The 19,170-nt window shown below is 36.9% G+C and overlaps 1 protein-coding gene across 8 annotated transcripts in view; it reads right to left on the reverse strand.

Moving 5' to 3' along the window:
• Positions 1–8,156: 8,156 nt before the first annotated feature.
• The window catches only part of CYSLTR2 (cysteinyl leukotriene receptor 2), a 46,236-nt gene continuing 35,222 nt past the window's right edge, over positions 8,157–19,170 (reverse strand). For 3 of the 8 annotated variants that reach the window (XM_011939558.1, XM_011939574.1, XM_011939525.1), the window contains 2 exons: positions 14,911–15,011; positions 8,157–9,494 (listed from right to left, as the gene is read on the reverse strand). In XM_011939558.1, coding sequence (XP_011794948.1) covers positions 8,513–9,493 — 981 coding nt within the window. In that variant the 5' untranslated portion in view covers position 9,494; positions 14,911–15,011 and the 3' untranslated portion in view covers positions 8,157–8,512. Of the gene's footprint in view, positions 9,495–14,910; positions 15,012–16,097; positions 16,103–16,836; positions 16,967–18,092; positions 18,166–19,170 lie in introns of those variants that run through there. The other 5 variants (XM_011939549.1, XM_011939542.1, XM_011939533.1 and 2 more) reach the window with 3 other exon arrangements.

Consider the following 19,170-nt stretch of genomic DNA (forward strand, 5'->3'; position numbering starts at 1 on the left):
TTAAGAAAAACTTATAAAGAAAGGTATTTCTAAAAAATTATAAAATGTTTCTCATCTATAAAATACTGACATTAGGTTACTAAGAATAAAAATTATAATATATATAATTCTATACATAAAATGTACCCCCAAAATATGATATGTTTTTAAGAACAAAGGTTATAAGGCATAAAAATGTGCACTTTATTGAGAAAAATAGTAATTTTGTCTAATTTGCAGATTATTTATGAAGCAAGATAAAAAGGAAGCAGTCACTAGGGGAGAGATATGGGAAGAAAGTTACGGATATGAAGATGTAATTTTGGTAAGGAAGGTAAAAAATAAGAGAATAATTTTGTACGAGAAAGGATCTTGTATGGTAAATTTTTGTTCTAAAACAAAATGACTGGTTATTTAAGAAAGAGAAAGGATTAGACAAAGCAGAAAGTCCAAGCATGTTATAATGGTCTGTGTAAGTCATAATAAAGTTTGTGACAAGAGAATTTATAAAAGGAATTTTGTATGTGATTAAGTTGGCTCTAATTTAAAAAATAACAGTTTTTCTAAAGATTGAGCTTTAATATTAAAAATACATTAATACAAAACTAATAATTTTGACCTCATATGTTAGAACAAGGTTTTCTTAAAGTATTGATTTGCTCTTTGTAAAATTACATGAGGTTTTGATTTTTAATCCTGAAATTTGTTTCTTTTTGAAACTTCTCAAACTTGTATCTCAGAAGTTTTAACTTTTATTGTACCTCACTGCACATGATTTGCAGGTCATATATAATTGCCTCCTATTTTTGTACCCCCTTGAGAAGGTATGTCTTTTTGCTTGGCTGGAATAACCCTCTCTTTTAACTTTTTCATCAACTACTGTAACATTTTTTTCTCCCATTCTACCTCTGCTGCTGTGGCCTGATGCTAAAATCTTTATCTTGAAGGTCTAGAAAAACAAGGTTTTCCTCCAGTATAACTTGATTTTGGGCTTTTGACTTTTTTTGATATGTCTAAATTGTTCCATATAACCAGGGAACTTCCCATGCAGTTACTAAGAGCATGTATTCCCTTGCTCAAGATATTAGTTTGCTTGTTTACATTCTTCTAAAATATAGCAGTTACTCATTACCCTGGACACACTCTTCCTGTGTCTGATTAAATTCAAGTACTCTTCATCAGATTTGACTTTCAGGTTTTCTAAATGGGCTTCCCATAAGAAGAAGCAATCACACTGCAGGAGGTTTTTCTTTACCTTTTTGGGAACTGGCCTAAAAACAAAGATTTTATATTGTATCAAGATAATTCCTACATTGTTTTTATTAGGTTTTTGGTTACATAAGAAAACACAGCTTTAAAAGGATTAAGGTTTTTACATCCATGAAACTTTATGTATTACTTTTGAAGCCTTTTGATTATTACTCTGGTTAAAAGAATAACTTATTTTACAATGCCTCGTGATTCTGTTTTGATTAAATGTTTTAAATCTTTTGACCTCTGAGTCAGGTTCCCCAGGATGAAAATCATAAATTACATCTTTTTTGGATGAAATGATTAGAATTATTTGGTAAATTGTATGAGAGGCATTATCAAATGATGATACTAGATTTTCTTTCAATTATATTTATAAGTGTGTTATAGATATAAATGTTCCAGCAATTATATAAATTCATAAAAATCTGTTTTCAGTCATAAGTTTGGTTATCATGTTAAATCTTTTCTAAAGTTATATTTGTATGAATATGTTATTAATGTGATAAGCTCTAGTCCAAAATTGTTTTTTTTTTGTGAAAAAAAGACTTTAATAAAGATGGGTACAAAAAGAGAAAATAGTACAATTTAAAAAAATTCAAATGTATGTTCCAGTTTTGTTAATTGGTTATCATTTTTTTCTGTCTGTACCTCACTTTAATGCTATTAAGTATACACTGCTATGCATAATCTGTAGTGTCCTTGTAATAGTCCTTTTTTTTTTTTTTTTTTTTGAGACGGAGTCTCGCTCTGTCACCCAGGCTGGAGTGCAGTGGCCGGATCTCAGCTCACTGCAAGCCCTGCCTCCCGGGTTTACACCATTCTCCTGCCTCAGCCTCCCGAGTAGCTGGGACTACAGGCGCCCGCCACCTCGCCCGGTTCGTTTCTTGTATTTTTTAGTAGAGATGGGGTTTCACTGTGTTAGCCAGGATGGTCTCGATCTCCTGACCTCGTGATCCGCCCGTCTCAGCCTCCCAAAGTGCTGGGATTACAGGCTTGAGCCACTGCGCCCAGCCGTAATAGTTCTTTTGAGGTGTTGTGTTAGGCACAGGAAAAGGCAATGCCAGAAAAAAACAAGGATCATACTAATTAGAAAAATAGATGCAACCCAAAGTGTTTTCCAATAAATAGGCAAGTATGCATGTTGGGCCTGATGTTCATTTCTTACAACTGCAACTGAAAGATTAGTGACCTTCTCAGGAAAGAGGCTTTCTAGCTATGTGGGACAACTGATGTTGGTCCTGTAAATGTAACTAGACAGTTGATTTATGAACAAAAGCAGAAATTTGTGGGATTGTGGGATCAAGTAGCAAATGTAAGAAGCCATGTTTGCTCATTTCTGCTTGCTAGCATAATTTCACAAAGCCCATGGCCCTGTGACAACATGCAGGTCTCTGGATGGATGCTTTGAAGACAAAACAGCTTACAGCACACAACCTCCCATGTCTCCTGCCTGAGTCACTACATTCCTTAAAAGATAAATGACCCTAGTCCTTGCCTTTTCCTACATGTAAGATAATGTCTAACAAGGTGATATGGTTTGGCTGTGTCCCCACCAAAATCTCATCTTGAATTGAAACTCCCACAATTCCCACATGTTGTGGGAGGAATCTGGTGGAAGGTAATTGAATCATGGGTCGGGTCTCTCCAGTGCTGTTCTTGTGATAGTGAATAAGTCTCAGGAGATCTGATGGTTTTAAAAATGGAAGTTTCCTTGCACAAGCTCTCTTCTCTTGTCTGCTGCCATGTGAGATGTGCCTTTCACCTTTCACCATGATTATGAGGCCTCCCCAGTCATGTGGAACTGTAAGTCCCATAAACCTTTTTCTTTTGTAAATTGGCCAGTCTTGGGTATGTCTTTATTTGCAGCATGAAAATGGACTGGCCAGGCATGGTGGCTCACGCCTGTAGTCCCAGCACTTTGGAAGCCCAAGCCGAGTAGATCATCTAAGGTCAGGAGTTTAAGACCAGCCTGGCCAATGTGGTGAAACCCTGTCTCTACTAAAAGTACAAAAACTATCCGGGCATGGTGGCAGGCACCTGTAATCCCAGCTACTCAGGAGGCTGAGGCAGGAGAATCACTTGAACCTGGGAGGTGGATGTTGCAGTGAGTCGTGATCATGCCATTGCACTCCAGCCTGGGTGACAACAGTGAAACTCCATCTCAAAAAATAAAAAAATAAATAAAAGAAAATGGACTAATACACAGGGTTAATGATTATGACTCTGTAATCTATAACCAGGTGCTCTTACACATAAACATTCATGTGATTCTGCTTTGATATAACTTCTGAGCAAGTTTGATGTGATCTTCTGCATACTAAATCTCCATAGTCCATGTATGAACTGTGAGCTGAAACACTGTGCTGGAGCAGTCAGACAGAATCTCTCTGAAAAACTTCTCCAGGGTCATAGGCCCAGAATAAATAGAAACTTCTCACCCAGGCATCATACTTAATATTAAGAACATTAATTTACATCAATTTATATCAAACTTTAAGCACCTGTCCCATTAAGCTAATGGGGAAATTCAGTCTTGGTTGTTACAATGGCTCTCCAATTTGAGAGTAATATGATGGTTTGTTTTTTCCTAACTTGAAGGTTATGCAAAGATCCTGAGGCCATACATGAGCCAGTTCATTAGGGAGACTCCTCTGATAGGCAACCACCGGTACACACTGGTCCACTGACCTAAGCTGCAGGTTCTCCCTGCTGTCACCCCACACTTGAGATGTAGGGGTCTTCAGGAGTTGGGGATGGAGGTTCTTGGGCTTAGAATTTAGCCTCCTCAGCACATCACGCAGTTACCCCTTCTGAGGCTTTTCATACTCCTCAGATAAATTAGCATCTGTGTCCAAGCTATTTATTTAATCTCTCTGTGGATTCTTATGCCATTGCTATACTTTAAGGAAACTTATTAGAGCTTTAAAATACATATTAACATTCTAACAAGTCTTTTTCTCATTATATTTCTCTTGGTGGCTTTTATTAGCCCCAAGCAGCTGCCTTCATCTGCTTGGGGATGAGATGTCTTCAGAGTAAGGATCTTCCATCAACACGTCCCTAGAGTTACCCCTGTGCCCACTCCCCACTCTCATTTTCCCCTGATTGGGTCTCTATTTTCAAATTCTTTTCCAAACAGAAAAATAAATTATCTATAGAAATCCGTGTCCTCTCCTAACCCAACTTTGGCCAGTTTGACATAATCTCTACTTCAGAATAAACTGAAAGTCAGCTTAATCAAATCCAAAATGAAGAATTTAACACCGTTAAAACATAATGGCATTTGCTTCTTAGGTCCCCATTGAGAAAGCACAGTTTCAGTCTCATAATTCCACCAAAGTTTACACGACAAAAATCCTTTCTCCCAGTTGAACAATGTGTGTATTTGCTTGAGGAAATACCCACTCTCTTAAACAAAAAGACCTGTGTCCAAAACCCCAGGAAACTTTTGGCTTTTGCTATGGTAAATAAAGACTTCCATTTTGTTTCCTCTCCAAGGACATATCTCAACAAATAGGAGGCTTCACTCTGGCTGGAAAAGAGAAAAGTAAGTCATTACATCTCTATCTGTCTCTCTCACACACACACCTTAGACACTAATAATTCACAACCCTTCCCTTATTGCTCATCCTAAGGACCTTGTTTGCTCTGTTACTCCCAGGTTTATTTGGGCCATTTTGCCCTTGGAAAATTGTTAAGGTTTCTCATTGATAATTGAACATCCCTATGACTTCACAATCGAAATTCAAAATTTAACTTTTGCCCTTCTTCCTAGAGCCCACATTTACCCCCACCCTCCAAAGCTGCCCGACTGCCTGCTCAGGTATAGGCCACAACCGGCATGGATGCCTGGCTGGTTGGCAGCTCTATTTCCACCTCATTTGCAGTACATATGTGGCCACTGCAAGCCCCATTTCACCCCTTTCCCAGCTGAGATTTCAGTGGGTTTCACCCCAACTACTTTAGGTGTGTACTGTCATCATCCTCATTCAGAGTATTCCATTCTTCATTAGTTTGTTTTAGAAACAAATAAGGAAGTAGCCTCAGGCTGCTTGCAGTCAGCTTGTTTCCATGAGGGGATTCACCCACGTGGCAGAGCCAACATCTGGGGAGGAAAGCCCACAGATGCCCTGGTTGAACAGGGCCTGAAGTCCAACTTCCCTTAGTATATTTCAGTTATATGAGATAATCAAATCCCTTTATTATGTAAGCCACTTGGGGTTGGGTTTTCTGTTACTTGCAACTGAAAATATCCCAAGTAACATATTAGATCTCCTCTAATCCCAGAAAGTGACTTTCCTCACCCCAAGAGAGGACTTGTCTCCCATGGCAGGACTAGATGGGTTTCTCTCAAGAATCCAAATCCAACCCTAGTCCTTTCCTGTTTTCCTTTTTTCTGCCAATGCTCAGTTTCCATTTCTGATGGCCTTTCCTGGCTTTTTTGTTTTTATAAAACAACTCAGAATTAGTTTGAATTTTAAAATTTAATTTTAACTTAATTTTTATTTTACTTCAGAAATACATATTCACAAGTTAGGCAATTACACAGTTTTCAAAATGAAAAGTCCCCACCCTATCCTCCCACCCCCAACTTCTCCACAGAGGTACTCCCTGCCAATTCTTTCTTCTGCTTCTACCTGTATTTACCTCCAGTTGCTAAACAATATGGTTGTACAGCTATTCATCATTTTCCAGCTTTAGTTATTATGCATTTTCTGTGATGGAATATGGCAACTTAGGTTTCTTATGCCTCTCCCACACATGTGCACATCTTGTCCCTTCATTTCCTGAAAAACAGGTTATATCACAGTATTTCACTCCAGCAGTGCCCCCTTATCTGTGGGAGTTGCATTCCAAGACCCCCAATAGATTCCTGAAATCACGAATAGTACCAAACCCGATTGCTGTCAATTGGAACACATTTCTGTTCATGTCTACCACCCATAAATGTAATACCTTTTCATCTTAACTAAGCATTTATTACACACCGTGGGGTGTAATAAATAATTTTTGCAACTTGAGGTACAACAGCAAAACTAGCACAAATTTCTTTTGCCTTCTTCACAGTTTTACAGATGGATTTGTTCTTATTGTAGATCTTAGCAACTTCAGCATGTGTTTTTTTTTTTTTCCTTATTAAGTCAAGAACTTTCACCTTTTCTGTTAGAGGAAGCACTTTGCAGCTTTTCTTTGGTGTATCTTATTTGCCAGTGTCACTACTCTTATGCTTTGGGGACATTATTAAGTAAAGTAAGAGTGACTTTGACATAAGCACTGCTATACCACAACAGTTGGTCTGATCAACTGGATGATGACTAAGTGACTCATGGGTGGGTAGCATATACATTGTGGATCCACTGGAGAAATCTCACACCATCCCACTTTGCCATGCCCAGAACATGGGTGGAGTGGGATAGTGTGAGATTTCAACATGCTATTCAAAACAGTACATGTTTTAAAACTTAAGAATTATTTCTGGAATTTTCCATTTAATATTTTTAGACTGGTTGGCTGTAACTGAACTGCAGAAAGCAAAACCACAGATAATGGGGAACTACTATATTCACATTATCCTCTATGTAAATATTATTCACAGCTGAGCCATGTAGTGTACTATGGTTATATTTCCTAATACAAAAGTTTCTTTTCCTCTAGCATTTAAAAACTGTATTGTGTTTTCAGTTGCTTATTTTTCTATGTATTTGTCACTAGTTTATCTCAATCTCTGCAAGAGAAATCTAAATCCCTCTCAATGTGCATGAGTCAATTAATTTCTTTTTTTTCTGGGAGATATCTCTCCTAGAGTCCTTTAAGAGTCCTGCTCCAACATGAATGAGTTGCTTTCTAAGCCTGCTACACAGGCTTAGAAAGCATCCTGGGAACATCCAACATCCTGGAACAATGGAACAAGCATTCCAACATCCTGGGAATTCCCTTTACTTTCACCTGTGTCAGATTCCTTATTTCCTACTTACTGTGTTTTTCTTTATCTTGGTTTAATCTCTTATTTTGGAGGACCTGTTCTACTCAAAAGGTCTCTATCTACTCTCACATTTATTTGTTGGTGCCTTTCGTGTTAGGGCCTTTCCCTCTAATGTATTGTGTTCATTGACTGTTGTTCATAATTAGGAATGAGGCTCTGACAGGTTGACCAAATGCTGTGAGTGGAAGGGATTCATTGCATTGTGGGCTTCATTGTCAGATGAGTAATAGGGCAGATACCCAGTTTTTGTGTTGAAGGATCCCCAACTGTTTGTATCTGTCAGCCATTTGTTCAGATAATGCAGTTTCCCCATAGGAGGATCCTCCAGGGTCCTGTCTTGACAGGGTTTGAGTCCATCATTATTCTGGTAGCTAAATAAGGAAAGGGTTCTGGGATTTGTGCTTAGTATGAAGACTGACTTAGTCCCTCCCTACCTTCAGAATGCCATATCACCTCCACCCTTTACTGTACTATGAGTCAACAACTCTAAAGAGAAACCCTTGGTTTTCTTGTGAGAGTGAGGAGGGGGAGGAAACTGGTAGGAGAGGAGAGCTTTTATTCAGACTTTCAACCAATCTTCCTGGAAGTTTACAAGGATAGCAGTGGGGAGAGCACCCAGCCTACACTTCTGCACAGAGATTTTTAAAACTCTTACTAGCTGTGTAAACTTAAAAAAGCTACTTATTGCCAGTTCTCTTTTGCTCCAATCCTTCTTCCCTCTTTTCTCTCATTGTCCTTACTTGGGACTTGAAGTTGCTTTGTTATAGGACAGCCTTCCTCTTCTTTCCCTGAATCTTAGGATGTGCTTCTTGTCTGCTCTGGGGCTTCCAGTAGCGTCGTTAGTTGGCTGTATCTCAGGGGATTGAAGAGGGCAGGGGAGCTGGGGAAGTTGTGGCTGTTTTGAAGAATTTAGAAAGCCTGATGGGCCAGATATCTGGTTCAATATCTGGAGAAAAGTAGGATCCAATGTGCTTTGCATTTTTTCCCAGTCTGATATTTCAGCCCACAGGACTCTAGTAGGGATTTTTCCTCCTGTATCCCTCATTAAGACTCAACAACTGAAAATACACTGAATAAAATTTTTGAAGTCGTTCTTATTAACAAAAGTCATGGTCAACTAAATATTAAGAATCAACATTTGTTGGGAATGATGTAAATACAAAGTCATTTGGAGACTATGCATGAATGGAGATGGACACAATGATACAAGAACAGGTGTCATCTAAGAACTCCTTATACTTTTGTTTCCTTTCTCAATCACACACTAACAGGGAAACCATGCTTTGTCTTTGCCTTTTATGGAGGGCCTTTTCGGAGTGCAGACCTTAGTCTGTCCTTAAAATTCTCCCCAGCAAAGTAATAGAGCAGAGGATTGAAGCACGTATTGGCTGCCGCCAAGGCCAGTGTGATAACCACAGCTTTATGTAGCCTGTCTTCGCATATACCCACTTTCCATGTTACCAAGTGGAGGGTCCTCAGTGTGTGATAGGGCAGGAAACACAAGAAGAAGATGATCAAGGTGATGATGATGGTGGTCAGTGCCTTCCTGTGAGAAACCTGCAGCCCGGATTCTGGGACCTCCACTTTTAACAGAGCCCGAATGATCAGCAGATAACAGATGTTGAGTGTGAAAAACGGCAGCAGGAAGCCCACCACCAAGGCAATATAGTTCATGGTCTGCAGCTTAGTAATTTTGTAGACATTCAGCTCTAAGCATGATATGACACTGCCCTTCTGCTCAGAGCCATTGTTGAGGAGCATTACTGAGGAAGCCATGGTAAGGATCCATATGATCCCACATAGGATCCAGGCACTCCTGATGCTGGTGACATGCAGAAGCCGAAAGGGGTGAACAGTTGCCAGGAAGCGCACAACACTCAGCACGGTCAGGAAGTAAATACTGCTGTACATGTTGACATACAAGGAATAAGACATAATCCTGCAGGTCAGGTCTCCAAATATCCAGTTGGAGCCTCTAAGGTAATAGTCAGCCCTGAAGGGAAGCGTGCTTATGAACAGGAGATCTGAAATGGCCAGATTTAGCATGAAAACGTTCACAGATGTGGACTTCTTATAAGGCTGCAGGAAAACATATATGGACAAGCCATTTCCCAAGACTCCCCAGACAAATATTATCAGATATACAACTGGGAAAAATTCTCTCTTGAAGTTTTCAATTGTGCAGTTCCTGCTGTTGTTGTTATTGCTGAAGGTGCCATTTGGTTCCATTTCTGATACGGAGATGGATGCATGCAAGGACATAAATTTTCTCTCCATGCTGAGTTAAAAAGAAACAGACACAAAAAGTTACTTTGTGAATTTCCCTTTTTCCTTCTTGCTTACCGATTACATCTCTCTAGGTTTTAATGAAACAGGGAGCAATACTATCTTTTCTTTGAAAGTTGAGTTTTAAAACGCTGGTTAAGTCTTTAATATATGCTGCATTATATTTCATAATAAATTTAAATTTCCTGATTTTTGAATGTAGAGTAGCCATTAATTTGTTTGGTCGAAGTTGACACTTCAAACTTAGGGAACTTGTGACCTAGTGCCCATGTTGGCATGAATACCTCCCTGTGATATTGCAGCCCAAAACTACTGAATAGCAGATTTCTCATCAGAAACTGTGGAGGACAGAAGGAAATGGCACATTTCTCAAATGCTGAAAGAAAAGACCTGCCAACCTAGCATTCTACTTCCAGCAAAAATATCCTTCAAGTACAAAGAGAAAATCAAGACTTTTTCAGACAGAAAACTGAGACTTTGTTGCCAGCAGACCTATCTTAAAAGAATGACCAGGCTGGGCACGGTAGCTCACGTCTGTAATTCCAGCACTTTGGGAGGCTAAGGCTGGTGGATCACTTGAGGTCAGGAGTTCAAGACCGGCCTGGCCAACATGGTGAAACTCCATCTCTACTAAAAATACAAAAATTAGCTGGGCCTAGTGGCAGGCGCCTGTAATCCCAGCTACCTGGAGGCTGAGGCAGGAGAATCGCTGGAATCTGGGAGGCAGAAGTTGCAATGAGCTGAGATCATGCCATTGCACTCCAGCTTGGGCAACAAGAGTGAAATTCCATCTAAAAACAACAACAACAACAGCAACAAATAATGACTAAAGGAAGTTATCTAAGCAGAAAGGAATTCATAAAAGAAGGAACCTTAGAATATTAGAAAATAACAAAGAACATGGTAAGCCAAAATATGTGTAAATACAATAGGCTGTCCTTCTCTTTTAGAGTCTAAGTTACATTTAATGTTTTGAAATAAAAACGTTAATGCTGCCTGATGTGGTTTTAAATGGATGTAGAGGAATTATTAAGATAATTATATTATAAATGAGGGAAGGTAAAGAGACGTAAGAGGAAATAAGTTTTCTATACTTCACTTGAATTGGTAGAATGATGATGCTAATAGACTATCATAAGATATATATATATATATACATATATATCTTTTTATATATATATCTTCATATATATAGAGAGAGAGGGAAAATACCTAGAGCATCCACTAAAATGATATACAAAGGGATACACTCAAAAACATTACAGATAAATAAAAATGGAATTCTAAAAAGCATTCAGATAACCAACAACAAGGCAGGAAAAAGAAAAGAGACAATAAAAACAGAAAACAAAAAATAAAATGGCAGACATCCCTAATTCATCAATAATTACATTTAATATAAGTAGTCTAAATATACCAATTAAAAGATAGAGGAATGGAATATATTTTTTAAATGACCCAATTATGTACTGCCTACAACAAATACTTCAAATAGCAATATTGGCTGGTTGAAAGTAAAAGGATGGAAAAATGCTTGCTATTCAAATCAAAGGAAATAAGGGATGGCTCTTTCAATATCAAATAAAATGGACTTCAAAGCAAAGGACATTGCCAGAGACAGTGAGGGACACTATATAATAATAACAGGGTTTAACCACTAAGAAGACATACCAATTCTAAATGGGTATGCACCGAACAACAGAGTGGCAAAACTGAAGCAAAACTGATAAAACTGAAAGGAGAGATATTTGGTGACTTCAAGGACCTCTCTCAGCAATTGATGAAGCAAATAGACAAAAACTCAACAAAGGTATAGAAAAACTAAAAGCGCCATCAATGAACAGGATCGAATTGACATGTATAAAACACTTCACCCAACAAGAGCAAAATACTTAAGCTTTTAAGTGTTCACAAAACGTATACCAAGATAAACCACATCCTGGGACATAAAACAAGCCTCGATAGATTTCAAATAATTGAAATAATATAGAATGTGTTTTCTAACCACAAGGGAATCAAATTAGAAATCAGCGGCAGAAAGATAACAGGAAACCCTCAAAACACTTGAAAACTAAACAACATACTTCTAAATAATCCATGGGTCAAAGAGGAAGTCTCAAGGGAAACAAAAAATATATTGAACTGAATAAAAGTGAAAATATAAATTTGTGAGATCTAGCAAATGCAGTATTAGGACAAAACTGTGTAACACTAAATGCATACATTACAAAAAGGAAAAGTCATGAAATAAGAATATAAGCTCCATCCTCAAGAAAAAAAAAAGTAACCAAAAGGAAGGAAATAGTAAAGAGCAGAAATCAAGAAATTGAAAACAGAAAAAAATAGGGAAAAAAATGAAATGAAAAACTGGTTATTTGAAAACAATCAATACAATTGATTACAGGTGCATGCCACCATGTCCAGCTATTTTTTCTTTTTTGTAGAGATGCTGTCTCTTCATGTTGCACAGGCTGGTCTTGAACTCCTGAGCTCAAGTGATCCTACCACCTTGGCCTTCAAAGTGTGAGATTACAGGCGTGAGCCACCATGCCTAGCCGGGTAACTTTCTTAGAGTAGCAGAACTGATGAAGACAATGATGAACTAAAAATTGCATATATTAAATAAAATATTACATCTCCTGATACAATTGACAAATCTTTAGCAAGAGGTACAAAAAAAATAGAACAGACATAAATTTCCATTGTCAGGAATAAAAGAGGAGATAACACTATCGATAGATACCTGAGGCATCAAAAGAATAATGAGAAAAACTTTGAATAACCCTACAAACATAAATTTCACAACTTAGAGGAACTAGACTAATTCCTCATAAAATGAAAAATAACTCACTCAACATTAAATAGATAATTTGAATATCCCCATAACTATTAAGGAAATTAAATTCTTATTTGAAAAACTCTCAAAAAAATAAACCTCCGGATCCAGATGGCTTCACTGGAGAATTCTACCAACTATTTAAATAAGAATTAACATCAATTCCATGCAGTGTCTTCCAGAAAATAGAAGAGAAAGGTGTTTCTCAATTTATTTTATTGAAGCTAAGTATTACCCTGATACCAAAATGAGGCAAAGATAATATAGAACAAAACAAAAGACTATGGATGAATATCCCCTGTGAATATAGGTGCAAAATATCCTTAGCAAAATAGTATCAAATACAATTTAGCAATATATGAAAAGAATTATACACCATGACTAAGTAATCATATCAATTAATATTTTTAAAAGTGCATGACAAAATTCAATATCCATTCACAGTCAAAACTCTCAGAAATATAGGAGTAAAGAGGAACTTCCTCAACGTGATAAAGAGCATATACAAAAAACCTATAGATAACATTATACTTCATAGTAAAAGACTGAGTGTCTCCCCCATAAGATCAGGAGCAATGCAAGGATGTCCATTCTCACTGATCTTATTCAACATAGTGCTATAAGTTCTAACCAGCGAAATGAGGCAAAAACACAAAAAGGAAATAAAATATCATTTAGATTAGAAAGGAAGAAATAAAATACTTCCTATTTGTAGATGACATAATTACATAGAAAATCCCAAGAGACCTACAAACATACACATACACGCATACACACAAAGAAAACAAAAATCTCATAGAGCTAATAAGTGAATTTTGCAAAGTGGCAGAATACAAAATAAACATAGAAAATCGATTATATTTTATATACTAGTAACACACATATGAGCACACTGAAGTTAACAATGCAATACTATTTATATTCATTCAAAATTAAAATGAAAGACAGGTGTAAATCTCACAAGACATGTACAGAACTTGCATGCTGAAAACTACAAATTACTGGTGAAAGAAATTAAAGTTGTAAAGAAACATGCCATGTCATAGATTAGAAGGCTATGGAATAAAGATATCAATTCTCCCCAGATTTATACACAAAATTATACAATTCCCAGTAAAATCTTTGTAAATTTTTTTTGTAGATATAGATAGGATTATTCTAAATCTTAAATGAAAAGGCAGAGGAACTAGAATAGCTAAAACATTTTGAAAAAGAAAATTGAAGTGGGAAGAATCAATCCATCTAATTTCAAGACTTATTTTATAGCTAAAGTAATTAAGATTGTATGGTATTGGCTGAAGGACAAACACATAGATCAACAGAAAAGAATACAAACCCAGAAACAAACCCACATAACTATGCTCAACTAATTGTTTACAAAAGTGCAAAAACAATACAGTAGAGGAAAGACAGGCTTTTCAGAGGCACTGGAGCAATTGGAGAACCATAGGCAAAAAATCAAATCTTGAACCAAATCTCACACCTTATACAAAAATTAACTAAAACGCAGCATGGACTTCATGTAGAATGTAAATTTTTAAAAATTATTATTATACTTTAAGTTCTAGGGTACATGTGTACAATGTGCAGGTTTGTTACATATGTATACATGTGCCATGTTTGTGTGTGCACCCATTAACTCGTCATTTACATTAGGTATATCTCCTAATGCTATCCCTCCCCTCTCCCTCCACCCCATGACAGGCCCGATGTGTGATGTTCCCCATCCTGTGTCCAAGTGTTCTCATTGTTCAATTCCCACCTATGAGTGAGAACATGTGGTGTTTGGTTTTCTGTTCTTGCAATAGTTTGCTGAGAATGATGGTTTCCAGCTTCATCCATGTCCCTACAAAGGACATGAACTCGTCCTTTTTGATGGCTGCATAGTATTCCATGGTGTATATATGCCACATTTTCTTAATCTAGTCTGTCATTGATGGACATTTGGGTTGGTTCCAAGTCTTTGCTATTGTGAATAGTGTCGCAATAAACATATGTGTGCATGTGTCTTTATAGTAGCATGATTTATAATCCTTTGGGTATATACCCAGTAATGGGATGGCTGGGTCAAATGGTATTTCTAGTTCTAGATCCTTGAGGAATCACCATACTGTCTTCCACAATGGTTAAACTAGTTTACAGTCCCACTAACAGTGTAAAAGCATTCCTATTTCTCCACATCCTCTCCAGCACCTATTGTTTCCTGACTTTTTAATGATTGCCATTCTAACTAGTGTGAGATAGTACCTCATTGTGGTTTTGATTTGCCATCTTGCAGTTCAATCTCAGACTGTTGTGCTAGCAGTGAGTGAGGCTCCGTGGGCATGGGACCCTCTGAGCCAGGCGGGTCAGAGGGATATAATCTTCTGGTGTGCCATTTGCTAAGGCCATTGGAAAAGCGCAGTATTAGGGTGGGAGTGTCCCGATTTTCCAGGTACCGTCTGTCATGGCCTCCCTTTGCTAGGAAAGGGTATGAACCGACCCCTTGTGCTTCCCAGGTGAGGTGATGCCCTGCCCTGCTCCATGGGCTGCACCCACTGTCTGACAAGCCCCAGTGAGATGAACCTGGTACCTCAGTTGGAAATGCAGAAATCGCTCATCTTCTTCATTGCTCACACTGGGAGCTGCAGACTGGAGCTGTTCCTATTCAGCCATCTTAGAATCTAGTTTTCCCTAGAATGTAAAATTATAACATTTTTAGGAAAAAAAAATTTTGGGATCTAGGACTGGCAAAGAGTTCTTAGACTTGACACCAAAAACATGATCCATAAAAGAAAAAGCTGATAAATTGGAGCTCATCAAGATGATAAATTTTTGCTCCACAAAATACTCTGCTAAGAGGATGAAAATACAAGCTACAGACTGGGACAGAATATTTGCAAATCACTTATCAAAACAGGATTATTTAGAATATATAAAGAACTCTTGAAAATCAACAGTAAAACAAGCAAATAAATAAAAAACTCCAATTAGAAAATGGGCAAAAGATAGAAACAAACATTTCAGGAGATATACAGGTAGCATATAAGCACATAAAAAATTGTTCAACCTTATTGGCCATTAGGGAAATGCAAATTAAAACCACAATAAGATATTACTACATACTTATTAGAATGGCTAAATAAAAAATAGTGACTACACCAAATACAGAGAAACTGGATCACTCAGACATTGCTGGTGAGAGTGTAAAATGATATGGTCATTCTGGAAAACAATTTGGCTGTTTCCTAAAAAACTAAACATGCAATTACCATGCATTCCAGTAATTATACTCCTGGGCATTTATCCCAGGGAAATGAAAACTTATGGTAACATAAAAACCTGTAAGTCAGTGATTATTGCAGTTTTATTTGTGATAGCCCCAAACTGGAAATAACTCAGATGGCCTTCAATAGTTAAACAGTGGTACATGCATACCATGGAGTTCTACTCAGCAGCGAAAGGTGTGAACCATTAATACACTTGGTAACTTGAGTAAATCTCTAGGGAGCTATGCTATATGAAAATAAAAACTAATCATACAGTGTGATCCCATTTATATAACATCCTTGAATTGAAAAAATTACACAAATGGAGAACACAGATTTGGAATTGCCAGGGATTAAGAAGGCAGTGGGGGTGGGAGGGAAGTAGAGGTAGCTAAAAAGTGAAGTTTGAGGCACCCTTATGGTGACAGAAATGTTCTACATCATAACTGTATTAATGTCAATATTTGGGCTGTGCAGGAGTTTGAGATGAGCCTAGGCAACATAGTGAGACCCTATCTCTATGAGAGAGAGAGAGAGAGAAAGAGAGAAAGAGAAAGAAAGAAAAGAAAGAAGAAAGAAAAAGAAAGGAAGAGAAGGAAAGAAAAAAGAAAGAGAAAGAGAAAAGAGAAAGAAAAGAAAAAGAAAAAGAGAAAGAGGAAAGAAAGAAAGAAAGAAAAGAAAAAGAAAGAAAGAAAGAAAGAAAGAAAGAAAGAAAGAAAAGAAAAGAAAAGAAAAGAAAAGAAAAGGAAAGGAAAGGAAAGGAAAGGAAAGGAAAGGAAAGAAAATGAAAAGATTAGCTAGGTGTGGTGGTGCATGCCTGCAGTCCCAGTTCCTCAGGAGGCTGAGATGAGAGCATCACTTGAGTCCAGGATATCAAGGCTAAGTGAACTGTGATCACACAGTTGCACTCCGGCCTGGTTGATGGAGTGAGACTCTCTCTCACACACACACACACACACACACACACACACACACACACAAAAGCCGAGTTCTGATATACCATAGTCTTGGCAAGATGTTACCATTGGGGGAAAGGATACAAGAGATTTTTCTATTTTTTTTTTACATCTGCATGGGAATTTTTAATTATCTCAAAATAGAGGAAAAAAAGGTGTGGCTTGAATAGAATACCCTGCAATTTTGATTGCAAAATTCCATCTACAGACTGCTCAGTGGTGCTTGTGTTTAGGAAAACACTTAGGTTTTCACTTAGGGAAGCTCTCCTTCCTCTCCATTTCCTGTCAACCTACCCACACTGTCTCTGTATACCTGGAGAGGTGATTCCTCAGGAAGATGAGAGAAGGCTTTCAAAAGCCTTGTTGCTATTAGTAATAAAGCCAACTTGTTCCATTACAGGAGTGTTTTTGGTGGTCTTGGGCTCTGAAGGACTGACAAAAATGGAGTGTCATGAGATTCTTCTGAAGTCCTTGCTGCCTTAAGCAAGTACCCTTGACTCGGTAATGATGCATACATGTGGGACCCTGTTCATGGCTAGGCTCTGATATTTTGTTGAGAACTGTCAGCAATGTGTTTATTTTGTTTTCCTAGCAGTAGATCCTCAGAGTCTTTCTATTTTGTAAAACTTGTTGCAAATCTAGTCAGTCGGAAATATTGTTTTCTAGCCTCTAACATCTGTTCTATGATTTGTCTATTGTCCTGAGTGTTGTTCGTTTATACAAGGAAAAGTCCATAAGGCAAGGACAGGCCAAGTCCCCATAAGTCTGTCCTCTGGCTCCAGGGACTGAGAATTCAGGACTCATATGCTTTGGACAAACTTTGGCCTTTGGATAAACTTTGTCTCAGGTCACCATTTCAAAACTTGTAAGGACTTCCTCTGTCTTATCTTTGTGAGCTTGAGAACTACTTTTTTTCTGTTTCTCAGCCCTCATTGTAGGCAACTGACCTTTGCCCAAATTCTGGAGACTCAAGATCGGAGAATCAAGGTCAGACAAGTTCACCTCTGATGGGCTCCACTCAATCTAAAACTGCACTTCTTCCAGATACCTGTTTCTTTCAGATTTCCGCACTGTAACACAAACGTGCATGTTTATCTCTACAGCGGGCACAGTTTCACCAAGAACAATCTGGAATTGCAATGGCCACGCTGAGGAACTTTTAATATAAACACGATGGTTTACTTTAGAGGCACTTTAGAAAAGTGAAGAAATCTTCAAGAGAAGATTGTTCTGTTTGATTAACAGTGATTCTTTTGTTCAAAGTTGGTGATAGCCCCTTCTTTTATTTCCATAATTTAGGAATTAATAAGTGCTGGTTAATTGATAAAATTGCCAAGGGCTTAAACCAATTTTAATGTCACTCTTTTTTTATTTCAAAATATATTCTTTTACATATAAACCTTCCTCCCTCTCTTTTCAGAGGGAACATAATTAGCCTTTTTTTTGGTGTTGATTTCATATTCATCTGCAGCAGGTTCCCTTTTCTTTCTTTTTTTTCCTCTATTTCCCCTCCTTTCTCTTTTCCCCTCTCTTCAGAAATTAATCTTTACCTTATCAAATGAGCCATTCACTTTTTGTGTGCACATTCAAGGGATATCTAGTTCAGATAAATAGGCAAAATATCTGAAAAAAAGGGAAAAAATGTTATTAAACTGTATTTCTTTCTGTGGACACTAACAGTATATTTACATAGTAGCCTTTATTATAATTATGAGAAAAGAAGAAAAGGCATTATATATAAGTTAAAAGATTACATGTTTGGCATGATTCAGAATCTTCAAAAAATTACTTTAATACAAAAACTAGTGTCAGTCCAACATTCTGGTTTCTACAAGGCCAGAGTTAAAATTTTTTTATTAAACTGAATTTTCTACAGTGGTTGTATGAGTTCAACAAGATTCCACTATTTCTATAACTTGTCTAAATTTAGAATTTTAGTTTTATATATATAAAATTGTATTAAACTAAAGTGAATGATAATAATAAATGCCTTTATAATTTTTATAAAATTCTTAGAATGCTACAAATCATAAGATTTCATTTGTTAACTAAAATTGCAATTTGCTGATCCTTAACAAACTTTAAGGACTTAGACAAATGGTTAATTGATAATAATCCTTTAGATGCCTAGACAATTTCTAAATAAGAAACATAAAAACACTGGTCATTAAATACAATTATGTTTATTTCTTAAAATGACAATAGATTAACAAAATATGCAAATTCCTTTGAATGACGTCATATATTTATATATTGAAACTGTTTAAATTGTATGCAATAAATGCTAGTAGACCAAAAAAAATCTAAGTAAGTTATGTTTTCTTTCCTTTTTCTTTTGTGCCTACAGAAAAGGAAGGTTGATTACTTTGGTTAAAGATGATAATTAATGTAAATGCTTAATGCAGAGAAACACAAAATGTATACCAGATAATAAATATCCTGCTGATTTTCTGTTTATTAGGAAAGTTGAAACCATTTATTCAGAGGGTAAATTTTATTTTGACATACATATTATTTTATCTAATAGATTTAATTTTAAAACTATAGTTAAAATGTAAAATTTAAAACATATTATCTATTTGTATATTTACATATCTGTGTATGCCTAAATGTATACATGTAAAGGCA

This window comes from Colobus angolensis, unplaced genomic scaffold (genome assembly GCF_000951035.1).
Source record: "Colobus angolensis palliatus isolate OR3802 unplaced genomic scaffold, Cang.pa_1.0 Scaffold101, whole genome shotgun sequence".
Lineage (NCBI taxonomy): Eukaryota > Metazoa > Chordata > Mammalia > Primates > Cercopithecidae > Colobus > Colobus angolensis.